The sequence below is a fragment of the Odocoileus virginianus genome, chromosome 20, assembly GCF_023699985.2.
Source record: "Odocoileus virginianus isolate 20LAN1187 ecotype Illinois chromosome 20, Ovbor_1.2, whole genome shotgun sequence".
Lineage (NCBI taxonomy): Eukaryota > Metazoa > Chordata > Mammalia > Artiodactyla > Cervidae > Odocoileus > Odocoileus virginianus.
Window position 1 is genome coordinate 7508176 of NC_069693.1, and position 14149 is coordinate 7522324.

Sequence of the window (14149 nt, forward strand, 5' to 3'; positions counted from 1 at the left end):
GGACGCCGGGGTTTAGCCAAAATAGGACGCTGGCCTGAGCCCAGACACTATCAGAACACCCTCCCCTTGATTTAGTTATTATAATTCATATTGTTAATGTATTAATTATTAATACATTGATGTATTCAGTTCCGTTCAGTCGCTCAGTCGTGTCCTACTCTTTGTGACCCCATGGACTGCAGCACGCCAGTCTTCCTTGTCCATCACCAACTCCCAGAGCTTGCTCAAACTATGTCCATCGAGTCAGTGATGCCATTCAACTATCTCGTCCTCTGTCGTCCCCTTCTCCTCCTGCCTTCAATCTTTCCCAGCCTCAGGGTCTTTACATTGATGTATTATAATTCACAGTCATTAATGCAATCTATTCATGTATAATTCACCCTACCAATTTATTAATGAATAATACAATTCAACTTCCCAACTTTCTGTCTTGAAGGTCCTATGTTCTCCAGAGACAAACGCAGGGATTAGACAGTCAGTGAATGTTGAATGAATGACTACTTGAAGGAGAAAAGTGAGTCCTCTTTAGTCCTAGATGGGTCAGTCATTGTGGCCCTGAGCCTCAGTTTCCATAAAACGAGGATAATGCCTACTTTTCAAGATTGTTGGGAAAAACAAATGCAAGAGCATACATAAGGTATCTAAACTTTTTTCACTATTATACATATAGGCACTTGATAAATCAGAGAAGGCAGTGGCAACCCTCTCCAGTACTCTTGCCTGGAAAATCCCATGGACAGAGGAGCCTGGTAGGCTGCAGTCCATGGGGTTGGGAAGAGTCGGACACGACTGAGCAATTTCACTTTCACGCATTGGAGAAGGAAATGGCAACCCACTCCAGTGTTCTTGCCTGGAGAACCCCAGGGATGGCGGAGCCTGGTGGGCTACAGTCTTTGGGGTCGCACAGAGTTGGACATGACTGAAATGACTTAGCAGCAGCAGCTTGATAAATGTTAAATCTTTCATTTTTCATATCCTTCGCATCATTCTCCTTTTTCCTTTGGATAGTGCTGTGGTTAAGAAGGTACAGCTTTCATTTCTAAAATCAGATCTAGGCACTGAGGGTACAGAAATGAACAAAACAAAGGAGCTCATATTTTGGTGAGGGAGACAGACACATAGATTAAAATAAATATATAGAATGTCAAGCAGAACTGCATTTTCTGTGGAGAAAAACAAAGCAGGGAAGGAACAAGGAGTGATGCTATTTGGTCCAGTGACAGTCAGAGAAGACCTCTGCCAGAAAGTAGCATTTAGGCAAAGAACTAAAAGCGCTGTTGCAGGCCATGGGGACCCCTTGGCGAGAACATTCACGGTAGAGGAAGCAACAGAGCCAAAGACTGAGATGACCACATAACTTGGAGGGTTCCAGGGTCAGCAAGCAGGCTTGTGTAGTTGGATGAAGGTTGGAGAACAGTAGGGAATGAGGTGGGAAAGAGGAGGAGAATATAAGTGAGGACTTTGGCTTCCAATCTGAGTGGGGTGGAATCCATGGGCAGAGCTCCATGTGACTTAGATTTTAACAGAGTCCTCTGGCTCCCATGTGGGGAACAAACTATAGGGATTTAAGATAAGAAGAGGGGACCGGGAGTAGGCTGCCACAGTAGTTGGCTGGACCAGGATGATGGCGGAGAAGATGGATATTTTAAGATAGAATCTGCAGGGACTGGCTGATAAATTGGCCATGGACCATGAGTATGAGAGAAAGAGAGGTGGCCCAAAGTTCTTGGCCTGAGCGCCTGGAAATACAGAGTTGCCATCAATTGGGATGGAAAAGAAGCAGGAGGATGGCTAAAAGAGAAAATCCATACTTCTGTTTTGAACATATAAAGTTAGTTATTCTACAATGAGTTGGGATGTCAAGTGGTAAGCTGTATGTAACTATTGAATCCTTAGGAAGCAATTAGAACATCGAGGAGCCAATTGTGTCATTATCAAAAGAAGAAGGGGAAGAAATTGACTAACATCTGCTTAAAATGTACAAAAGAGAACTACAATTTTTAAAAAATGAAAATGGGAGAAAGCAAACAACATATATGAAGTTAGGAAGAAAATAACAAACTACCAATGCTAAGGATTGAGTAGAAAACGTGAAACTAGTTCTTGGGAAAACTTCTAATTGGAAACCTAAAGAACTTGATACATTCATGCTAAAAATAAGCAAAAACCATATAACAAACTTAAGAACAAAAGGAGGAAGTTACAACAAACCAAAAGCAAGGTTATTTTTCATAATCAAGGGACTTCTATGGAAAATTGCTCAGAAAGACTCTCAAAGCTTTCATGAAATTGATTCTTTTTAACAAGAAGTAACACTGATGCAATAAGAAAGGAAAACAAATTTCAAAAATACAAAAGACTATTTACAAATGTACAAAGAACTCTCCTAAATGGCACCTGGCCCCAGTGGATTAACAGCAAGATTTCTTTCAACTTTTCACGAAGTTACATAAATTGTCCCAGGACAGGATTCATTTGATAAGGCAATTTTGGATCACGCATGAGAATTCTGGTGGTTTAGTCTCTTAAACCACCAACTCTTATGTCCAACTCTTGTGACCCCATGAACTGTGGCCTGCCAGGCTCCTCTGTCCTCTGTCCATGGGATTTCCCAGGTAAGAATACTGGAGTGTGTTGCCATTCCCTTCTCCATGAGAATGCTGAATACAATATTAAAAAATAAAATACGTGTTGTTGACCTAATACCTGTCCCTGTATCAGATTTTTTTTAAAAAACAACAAAAAGATCCCAGTCATTGGGTAGCTCACAATCTAGTTGGAAGAAAACAGGGTGTACACAAACAGAGTTTGGCTCTTTTTAAAGTTTGGGAAGGGTGGAGGCGAGACAGAAATTAAACTAGCCCAGATGTTGTCCTTGGAAAATTTACAGGTTAGTTGGGAACTTTTGTTCCAGAAACTTGGAGAACAGAATGTTCTGTTCCCCAGGGAGGGGACTGAATCAGGGAGACCTCCCTGGAGGAAGTACTATTTGAAGAAGGCATTGAAGAAAATTTTCAGTGATCAAGAGCATGGATACTAGAGTCAGGTAAACGTGGGATCCAATCTCAACTCTATAATTTCTTTGTTGTGTGATCTTGGGCAAATGACCCCTGGGAATTACCTTAAAGGGGAAACTATGTGTAAAGTGCTGTCCTGGAATTAAGAAGGTATCACTACTGTGTGATTTCAAAGATCTGAACAGGTGATATTCTAGAGCAACCTTATCCAATAGAATTTCCTGCAATGATGGAAATGTTTTATATCTGCACTGCTCATGGCAGGGGCATAACAAGTGTTTGTTGAATGAATAAAAGAATAAATGACAGTATCATTAAGCTCCTAGATTCAGCTATGCCTGAAGCCCATCTTGTAAAATGGGATAGGAGGGTACAAACCAATTTCCCCCTAGCCTACACTTCCATCTCTGAGACCAGGTCGTGGCTAGTCGATTTCTTGCTGACCATACTTTCATCCTCACTCTGTGGCTCCTTCAGGGCCCAGCGACATGCAGCTGGCAGAGACTGGCGGAGTTGAGCCTGCCCAAAATAGAGGAAAAGCATGGGATTGAGGCAGCTGTGAGCAAGAGCCAGGCCCACCACCAAGGGTTCAGCCCTCAGGGCCTGGGCCAGGAGGGTGGAGTGTGGGGCCGCCATGGTGAGTATCAGTCCCAGTGCATGGTAGGGGGCCCAGCAGACAAAAAACCCCACCACCACGGCTAGGCCCAGTGGCCAGCAGCGTCGGGTAGCATGACACAGGAGGGCACCATGGCAGACGACCACGACCACCAGTGGCCCCAGGAAGCCAAAAATAAACCTGATGGCCGTCACTGAGTTCTCTGCCACGGTCGAGCCACCATAGTCCACCACACACTCCAGCCGGCGTGGGAAATGCTCCTGATGCAGCCGGCGGTAGACGGCCGAGGGCACGGTGAGCAGCAGGGCCAGCCCCCAGCATGCGCCACAGGCTGCCCGTACCCTGCATGCCCGCCCGGCTGCACCCCACCAGATGGGCCTGAGGGCCAGCAGGCAGAGGTCCATGCTGAGAGTGGCCAGGAGGAGGACGCTGGCATACATGGACAGCAGGATGACAGAGGGCAGGGTCCGGCAGCCCACTGCCCCGTACGGCCAATGGCCCTTGTGAGCGACCGACACTGCCAGGATGGGGAGAGACAGGCAGCAGAGCAGGTCCGCTACGGCCAGTTGGAGGAACCAGATGGCACTGACCCTCTGGCGGGCCTCTTTCCAGGTCACCCAGGCCATCATGGCATTGCCCGGCACCCCCACCAGGAAGACGGCGGCGTACAGCAGGAGTGGGGTCGCGTGGAGGAGGTCGACGGAGACGCAGGAGCCATCAGCACAGTCCACCGGGAGATCCGGAATGTCACCGTAATCCCCATACTCGTTGCCGAGAGACGTGTTCTCCATCCAGGCTGCAGACACCTGCAAAGGCGAGCGATGGTGTGCAAACTCAGAGAGATGAAGACTCTCGGGCCCTCGGAATCCTAGTGGATAGGAACCCCAGCCCGTTAGCATTTTGGAAGCCAGGACAGGACAACATCAGAACTCCAGGACAGGATACTGTCAGAACTCCAGGGCAGGACTCCCCTGGAGGCTTAGTGGTAACGAATCCACCTGCCAATGCAGGAGACGCGGGCTCCACCCCTGGTGCGGGAAGCTCTCACGTGCCACGGAGCAACTAATCCCATGCTCCACAACTATTGAGCCTGTCTGTGCTCTAAAGCCCAGAAGCCACAATTACTGAGCTCATGAGCCATATCAAGAGAAGCCACTGCAATGAGAAGCCGGGGCCCCGAAACTGAAAAGTAGCCCCCACTCACAGCAACTAGAGAAAAACCTGCATAGCAACAAAGACTGAACACAGTCAAAATAAATAAATAACTACAAGGAAAAAAAAAAACTCCAGCACATTAGAATCTTGGAATTCTAAAATGTTACAGTTAAAAAAAATAAAGTGTTACAGTTAGAACCCCAGCTTATTAACGTCTTGGAATTCTAGAATATCACCATGTTAGAATTCTAGCATGCTAAAAATCTTAGAATTCCAAAATACTAAATTCTTAGAATTTAGTAGCTAGCTAGCCATTTATTGCTTGGAATTCTAGACCAGCCCTGTCCAATCGAACTTTCAATGTTGATGAAAATAGTCCATATCTGTGGTCCAATACAGTAACTGCCAGCCACATGTGGCTACTGAATATCTGAAATGGGAGCCAAGGTGACTGAGAAACTAAACTTTCTATCTTATTCCATTTTCATTGATTTAAATAGTTACACATGACTAGTGGCTCTAGTGAAGTTCTAGAGCATTGAACACTAGCCAGTTAGCAAACAGGAACTCTAGAATCTAAACTATTGGAACTTGAATATTCATCAAGATGAAAGTGAACGTGAAAGTGTTAATCACTCAGTCATGTCCAACTCAGTGTGACCACATGGATGGCATGTAGCCTGCCAGGCTCCTCTGTCCATGGGATTCTCCAGGCAAGAATACTGGAGTGGGTTGCCCTTCCCTTCTCCAGGGGCTCTTCTCAACCCAAGGATCGAACTCAGGTTTCCTGCATTACAAGGAATTTTTAATTCTTTATAGTGGAATTTTAAATGAGGGGTCAAGGAAGGCCTCTCTGAAAAGGTGATATTTGAGCAAAACCAGAAAGGAGGGGATGGAGGGCAGGAGGAGAAGGGGGGGCAAGATGGTCAGATGACATCATCGACTCAATGGACATGAGTTTGAGCAGACTCTGGGAGGTAGTGAAGGACAAGAAAGCCTGGTGGACTGCAGTCCATGGGGTCGAAAAGAGTCGGACGGGGACTGAACAACAGCAACAAGAAAGGAGGTGGGGAGGGAGCTGTGTGCTGATCTGGGAGAAGTGAATCTCAGGCAGAGGAAAGAGCCAGTGCAAATGCCCTAAGGCAGGAACATGATGGTATACGTTAGAATCCATCTCCCGTGGAATAGATGGAAGGTAAAAACAGAGATATCAGTGCCTACATAGGTACCGTAAGCTCTTCATCTTTTATTCTGCATGAGATGGGAGCCATGGGAAGGTGCTGAGCAGAGAAATGACATTGTCTACCATAGCAATGAGAATCATAACTACTACTACTACAACCCAGGTCTCCGGTGTTGCAGGCAGACTCTTTACCATCTGAGCCACCAGGAAATCCCCTTTCATTATTATTATTATTAGCACCATCTACTGAGTACTTTGTGTCTGTGCCGGGCATTGCTCCAAGCCCCTTTACATATTATATCATTTAGTCCTTATAACAACTCTCTGATTTTCACACCATTGTTAGACCCATTCTGCAGACAAGAAAACTGAGGCCATAGAGAAGTTAAGGAACTTACCGAAGGTGGCTCAGCTAAGCAAGTAACAGAGCTGAGTTTCAAACTGTGTTAATTAGTCCCACTCTGAAACTCCAGGCCCTAGAACATCATCATCCAAAAGTCTTAGGTTTGGGAGAGTTGGAAGGCCGGACAGCCAGTGAGCCTGAGCAGACCCGGCCTCTGTGACTTTGAGTGCACAGTTTCGGCCGGCTCTCTCTCTCTGGGTTTCCTCATCTGACAAGCTAGTCATGGAGATGAGCCTACCTCACCAGTTTGGGGAGGCTTTGAAGAGCCAATACATGCAAAGCTTGTTTTACAGATCAAGGGCTCAGGTTGAAAATAGACTCGTCCGCATGATGTCATAATAACCTGACCCTGCGGCTCTCTGCTGACTCTTTTGGGCTGACTGGCCCTCTGCAGGGCATCAGCTGGAACTCCACACAACAGGAAGGGCAGAAGGGAAGTTGGGGCACTCCCCTTCCCCTTCCTCCCTCCCCGCATGCCTTCCCCTCTCCTCCATGCCAAGTAGCTGCTAAAAGGCCAAGCCAGTGTGTGTGTGTGTGTGTGTGTGTGTGTGTGTGTGTGTGTGAAGTTTGGCACTTCGCCTTCATATTATTTTCATCTCTAAAATGAAGCCATGTGCATGCTTTAAAAATTCAAACCCTCAGGACTTCCCCGGTGGTCCAGTGGTTAAGTCTCTGCGCTTCTTCAGCAGGGGGCAAGAGTTCAATCCCTGGTCAGGGAACTAAGATCCCACACACGCTATACATCGTGGCCCAAAAAAAAAAGAAGAAGTGAAGAATCTCAGGCCCCTCCCCAGACCTACCAAATCGGAATCTGCATTTCAACAGAATAAAAATTCAAGCCCTCACCAGCTGTGTGGCTTTGGGCAAGCCACCAAACCTCTCTGTGTCTCAGCTTCCTCGTCTGCAGAAATGAGAACAGCAGACTCACCTTAGAGGGTGTTAGGTGAATTCATCAACTGAACAGGTGCCTCGTCCACCGTGAGCGTTAAGATGTGTGTTGGCCTCTTGGTCCCGGATCCACATGTACCCCCTCCTGCCACCCTGAGACTCCACCCTTCCTGGCTCTTTCCGGTTCAAATCTGAGTTTTCCCTGTGTAAGCAACTCAGTCAATGGTATTTCCCTTTTAACACATTAAACAGAAATCCAAACATTCCCTGTGCCATTGCTTAATCTTTTCCATTTAATGTGTCTCAGATCTACTTTCCCTATATGGACACAAATCAACTCCTTTCTTCACAATAAGATCAAAATCAATCCATGGGCTGGGTGTGTCACGCTTACTAACCAGCCACAGACTAAAGGACAGTTAAGGAGCATCGAGGGTAGCATTATTATCTTCTGATTTTATACACCAAATGAATTATATTTCTCTGTTTATACCTATGTGTGTACTTAGTCACTCAGTCACGTCTGATTCTTTGCGACCCCCTGGACTGCAGCTGCCAGGCTCCTCTGTCCATGGCGATTCTCCAGACAAGAATCCTGGAGTGGGTTGCCAAGCCCTCCTCCAAGGGATCTTCCCAATCCAGGGAACGAACCCAGGTCTCCTGTATGGCAGCTCAGATTCCCTGAGCTACCAGGGAAGCCCAAGAATACTGGAGTGGGTAGCCTAACTCTTCTCCAGGGGCTCGTCCCAGCCCAGAAATTGAACTGGGGTCTCCTGTATTGCTGAAGGATCTTTTACCAACTGAGCTACCAAGGAAGCCCACCTGAGTGTGATAATTTTAATATATGGGGATCCCTTGACAGAAGCTTTCTGTTGACCTGCTCGAGTAAATTCCAAGAGTCTGGGATTCCGATGCGGATTCCATTGCGATGGTATTAAGATTCCACTCCTGAAATTCTAGTTCTGATTCCCAGATGCTGAAAATAATGAGTCTATATGACCAGGATTGGGAAAATGCACCCCCCCTTCTTCCCTCCATCCTTACCGTCTCTTGAGGAATGGTCCCCAGTTGGGCCAGATGCCACGGGGGAGCAAGATCCAGGCTGACAGCCAAGACCTGGGACGTCTGAAATCTCTTCCCAGATGTCTGGCAGCTAATGGATTCCTGCAAGCCGGTTCCCGGAGCTCTTAGGGGATTCCGCCAGGCGCTGTCACCTCACAGGTCCCAGCCGACACTCTTAAGCAGGGAAAAACAGGATTGGCCTTTTCCTATTCCAGCTAGTGTCTGTCCTGCATTCTTCCCATGACTCACACATCCCAAAATTACTGGGCAGCGGGCAAAGGTGGGTGGGAGCTGACCCAGTGTCCCCAGCACAATCTCCATGTCACCAGCTTCCTGGAAGCCAGATCTACATGTGGCTTGACCTTTGGGGTCTGGGGGTCTTGGCCTAGACTCGCCGTCCCAGCAGGGCCCTCTGAGGTCTTCCCCTCCATGTCTCCACGGCCCACTACCCCCACCCCCTCCCGGACTCCAACTCAGCCCCTCCCCTCCCTTCTGCCCTCTGCAGAGCCTTGAAGACCAGTATACCTCCCGCCTCCCACATTCTGAGGGAGACAGCTCAAGGTCACAGCCTCCAGTAAAAGGCCAAGGGTGCCCAGCACAAAGCCTGAGGCATCAGAGGCAGACAAAACACAAACAAGTCCTGTCCGTCTGTGGGCCTCTGTTTTCCCTCTTTAACATGGGAAGGTTTGGGGGACGTCCCTGGTGGTTCAGCGGTTGGAATACTGCACTTTCACTTCCAAGGTTCGAGGTTCGATCCTGGGTCAGGGATCTAAGATCCTGCAAGCTGCACAACTGGGCAAAAAACTTAACAAATAATAATAACAAATAAAATGGGAAGATTTTGAGCCTAGTGGTTCCTAACCTTCCTCCCAGCATAGCACAGAGTCTGAGAACATGGATTTGAGAGCCAGAGCAATACGATACATATTCTAGGTTCCCCATTGACGAGCTTCTCAGGCCTCAACCCTTCTGAGCCTCAATTTCCTCATCTGTGAAATGAACATTTTAGCTATGAACATTAAATGGATGAAAAGATTTAAAATACACACGATACACACGATAGCACCTGGCACACAGGAGATGCTGGGTACACATTTGGTAAATTAGCAACAATAAAAAGCATATGCTATCAATTTTTGAAAGCTACATTTTAGACAGAAAGGCTTAGCAAGAGGAAGTGACCCTTATTCTAGCCTCAGAACACTTTATTCAGTGGTTTTGGTGTTTGCGCCAATGGGTGTGTGCTTCAGAGGTTGAGGGGATATATTTATATATTTCTTTTGTTGTTGTTTGGAGAAGAAACTCCCATTGGTAGAGGAAGTTGTTTTGGGGTCAAAGACTCGCAGTGTGAGCCAGGATGTCTCTGGGCAACCCAGTCTTGGTTGAGCCTGACCCAGACCACCCCCTCCCACCACCTTTGTCCCCCACATCCCGCCAGCCCTAAGCCCCCCGTGGGAACCTGCCCTGGTCAGAAAGAGAAACTAACATGGGAGAAGTCCCAGGAGGTGGGGGCAGGTATGGGAGGGGACATTGTCCTTTATCAGCTCAAACCTCCTCTGATCTTGAGGTTACAGAATGTATTTCTCAGATCACTTAAACTCCTTGGTCACTGAGTCCCAGGCAACTGTTTCTCAGATTCTAGGAAGCTAAGGTTTGCTGCTGTCTCTGGACCTGGAGGTTCTTATCTGGGGATCTGGGGGATGCTGTGAATGGAGACAGGGACACAGATGTTATAAAAAGTCAGGGGTCATTTAGGGAGTGGGGTTCCTTTTACAGACGCCCTATGAGATGCTGAGTATTGGCCCCTCAACACTGGATACAATGAGGACATCTTAGAAGTCCGATTCTTTGCAGCCCCATGGCCTGTAGCTCGCCAGGCTCATCTGCCCATGGAATTTTCCAGGCACTAATACTGCAGTGGATTGCCATGCCCTCCTCCAGGGGATCTTCCTGACCCAGGGATGGAACCCTCATCTCTTAAGTCTCCTACATTGGGCGGCAGATTCTTTATCATTAGCACCACCTGGGAAGCCCTCTAGAAGTTTGTTCAATTCACCCATATCAAATTTGTCATTTTTTGTGAGTCATGACAGGTTGAAGTCTGGCAAATCTGTGGCAACAGGAAGCAGATTAGTGATGGCCAGAACCTGAGGGGAAGAGGGGGATGTGAATGGGAAGTTACTGTTTAATGGGTTCTTTCTTTTGGGGTGATGAAAATGTTCTAGACGGACTTCCCTGGTGGTCCAGGGACTTAGACTCCATGCTCTGCATGCAGGGGGCGCGAGTTCAATCCCTGGTCAGGGAACAAGATCCTGCATGATGCACAGTATGGCCAAAAAGCAAATATATATATATAATATTAAATTTTAAATATAAAATTTAAATATAAATTTAAAAATAAAATGTGTGTTTTTTTTTAAAAAAGTGTTCTGGAACTAGTTACAGATAGTAGTCTGTTACAAATAGTACTAGTTAGAAATAGTAGTCAGGGTTGCACAACATTGTGGATGTACTAAATGTTACTAATGGTGAGTTTTACATTATGCATATCATACAATTTTTTTAAAATAATAAGCTGTTATACGCCCTCACACCAACATAGGATGAAGTTTGGTAATTTCATAAAGTTCAGCCTAATGGGACTACTCTAATGGTTCACTTGGTAAAGAATCCACCTGCAAAATGCAGGAGACCAAGGTTCAATCCCCGGGTCCATTAGATCTCCTGGAGAAGGAAATGGAAACCCACTCCAGTATTCTTGCCTGGAGAATCCCAGGGACAGAAGAGCCTGGTGGACTACAGTCATAGGGTCACAGGAGTCAAACATAACTTAGGGACTAAACCTCCACCATGGGCTAATAGAATTCCAGAAGCCCAAAAAGGTGAGTGTACCAGACGGGGAAACCAGTCTCTTTTGAACAATATATATTATTTCAAGATATCTGATGAATGAAAAAGAGTGTCTGTAACATGTGAAGTAAAAAGTACAACAAATAAGCAGCTGTAAAAATTACCATCCAGCTTAGAATCTGAATTTATAGATCAAGACTAAATTTTTTGGTAAGGGAACTGAGAGTAGGTATGTTAGTTTTTGTGGGTCAAGAGGTCTTTCATACTCTCTGGTAGAATGAAAGTGGCCACAGATTGAACAGCATGGCTGTTTTCCAATAAAACTTTATTCACAAAAACAAGCAACAGGTGGGATTTGGTCCACAGGCTGGAGTTTGCTGATGCCTGAGCTAGGTAAAAGACTCTGAAGCCTAAACTGTTGAAATCACAGACTCTCAGAAAGTTGGAATCACAGGCTATTTGACCCAACGGATCCTACAATGTTAGTCACATGCTATTTTAATCACAGGATTCTAGAATGTCACACCAGAATCTTCACATGTTAGAAGTACAAACTCCAGCAGTTAGATGTTAGAATTTTGTAGATGATCTGAACATTAAACAAGGAATTATAGCCCTGAGCTGTCCAATATGGTAGCCACTGGCTGCTTGAGATTGCTGAGCATTTAAAATGAGGTGGATCTGAAATGAGAGATGCTGTGAGGAAAAACTACATACCAGATTTCAAAGACTTGGTGTGAAGAAAAAACAAGAATGTGAACTCTCTCAATAACTTTTTGTACTGATCATATTTTGAAATGATAGTACTTGAAATATATTCAGTTCAATAAAACATAGCATTCAATTATTTTACCTGATTCTTTTTGTTTCTCTTTGCCTGTCTCTTGCTTGGCTGCTGAAAAAATCTAAAATTATGTGCTTGGTTCATGTCATATTCCTATCGGACAACACGAATCTGAAGTAATACCATCCTGGAGGTTGGAGATGGGGTACTTGAGAAGGTCACGTGGCCCAGATGCAGGGGGGTAGGGAGCTCTGCCCTCCAGGGCTTGGGGAGTCAGATCTGAGCAACAGGTGGGGGCATGATGGGGTTGGGGGGCGGAGGTAGGAACACAGCCAACTCAGCCAAACCCATCATCCACTCCCTTTCCCCACCACTTCCTCTTTGGTACTTGTTGACCCAGCAGATTCCTTGGGCTTCCGATTTCACAATCGCCTAGCCCATCAACCCACTTCCCTCCTGGGTATGTGCTGATCAACTCCAGGCCTTGGAAAAGCGACATGGATCCCACATGTTGGTGTCCAAGTGTTTCTAGAAGACCACTGTGAAGCCCAGCTTCTGGGAAGCAACTCCTCTCCAAATCAGGGTGAAAAAAAAGACCCCAGTGCCTACAGCCTATTCCTCCAACCTAGGAAAGCCAGAGGGTGGCCAGGAACAGGGATGGAGCACAGGGATGGGGAGATGGGAGGAGGAAGTTAAGGAGGGCTTCCTGGAGGAGGCTGCACTCTGAAGGAAGGCGTAACAGCAACAAGGGTGGTCTTTCAAAAACAGACCAGGCAGCCGGGAGACCAGGCAGGAGAAAAGGTAAGGACCCAAGTGGGAGAGGATGCAGGGCTTGAACCAGGCAAGATGTGGAATGGGAAGAGGATGGCTTCCAGAGTGGCTCCCAAGTGAGGCTTGGTGACTATATGGACAGTGCTGGCACGCCCTTGAGTTGGGGATGAAAAGGGAGAGGGAAGTTTGGGAGAAGACACTGAGATCATTTTGAGTGAAGCAGGTGTAGAAGCCAGACCCTGAAAAGAGCGAGAGAGCTGGGAAGGTACTGGATGACATCACAAAAGTAAGACGGGTGTTCAAGAGAACTCTAGAAAGCCAACATTTAAGGGCAGAAGAAGGAAGTCTGTAGAAGAGGCGGAGAAAGATCATGCTGAAAGTGAGAGGTTAACCAGCCCTCCTGGAACAAGCCAGTGAGGAGCCCAAGTGGCTGGGAGGAAGGCAGAAGGAGGCAAGTGGACTGTCCAGGTAGAAAGGACCTCTAAGCTCACAAGCATCTTTATGGGGGTACCAGAGCAGAAGGTAGCTGGGGCTCAGTTCTTCCCCCAATGACCTTGCTGCCAGAGGGTCTGTATGGGTACCAACATTTGCTATCAAAACCCACACACACCCTTTTCTGGAAGTCCTGCCGAGCACCTGTCACTCTGGGTGCTCAGACAGCATCTTTGAATAAAATGGTCCCCAGGACAGATGACAACATGGTAATAGCAAGATTCAGCTACAGTTCCCATCAGAATCGGACAAGATCCATGCCCAGTTCCCCATGCTGAGGCTGTTCCCTAGACTCAGCCAGCTCTTGCAAAGAGGAAGAAGGAGCTGACATCTACGTGATTGTCGTATTCAGGAGCCACCACCTCTGTGAGGCTCCCTGGGCACTTGAAATAGGCCAGTCTGAATGGAGATGTACTGTGAGTGTAACTCACCCCCAGGGTTTTGAAAACTTGGTGCCCCTCCCCAAAAAAGTATACTGGCACAGCCACTATGAAGAACAGTATGGAGGTTCCTTAAAAAAAAAGAAACCTGAAATTAGAATTGCCATATGACCCAGCAATCCTGCTTCTAGGCATATGTCTAGAGAAAACTCTAATTTGAAAAGGCACACGCACCCTAATGTTCATAACAGAAGTGTTCACAAAAGTCAAGACATGGAAGTTACCTAAAGGTTCATTGACAGGTGAATGGATAAAGAATATGTGGTATATAAATATATACATTGGGGTATTACTCAGTCATAAAAAAGAATGAAATAAAGCCATTTGCAGCAACGTGGATGGACCTAGAGATGAGAAGTAAATCAGAAAGAGAAATACAAGTCATATGACAGCACTTAAATGTGGAACCCACAAAAATCACACAAATGAACTTATTTACAAAGCAAAAATAGATTCACAGGCATTAAAAAAAAAAATTATGGTTACCA

At 46.4% G+C, this 14149-nt stretch overlaps 1 protein-coding gene across 3 annotated transcripts in view; it reads right to left on the reverse strand.

Moving 5' to 3' along the window:
* Window positions 1-947: 947 nt before the first annotated feature.
* C5AR2 (complement C5a receptor 2) overlaps window positions 948-14149 on the reverse strand; it is a 28737-nt gene continuing 15535 nt past the window's right edge. The window contains exons 2-3 of one of the 3 annotated variants that reach the window (XM_020898038.2): window positions 8307-8498; window positions 948-4439 (exon numbers count right to left, since the gene is read on the reverse strand). In XM_020898038.2, the coding sequence (XP_020753697.2) occupies window positions 3411-4424 (1014 nt within the window). In that variant the 5' untranslated portion in view covers window positions 4425-4439; window positions 8307-8498 and the 3' untranslated portion in view covers window positions 948-3410. Of the gene's footprint in view, window positions 4440-6369; window positions 6689-7302; window positions 7400-8306; window positions 8499-14149 lie in introns of those variants that run through there. The other 2 variants (XM_020898040.2, XM_070450646.1) reach the window with 2 other exon arrangements.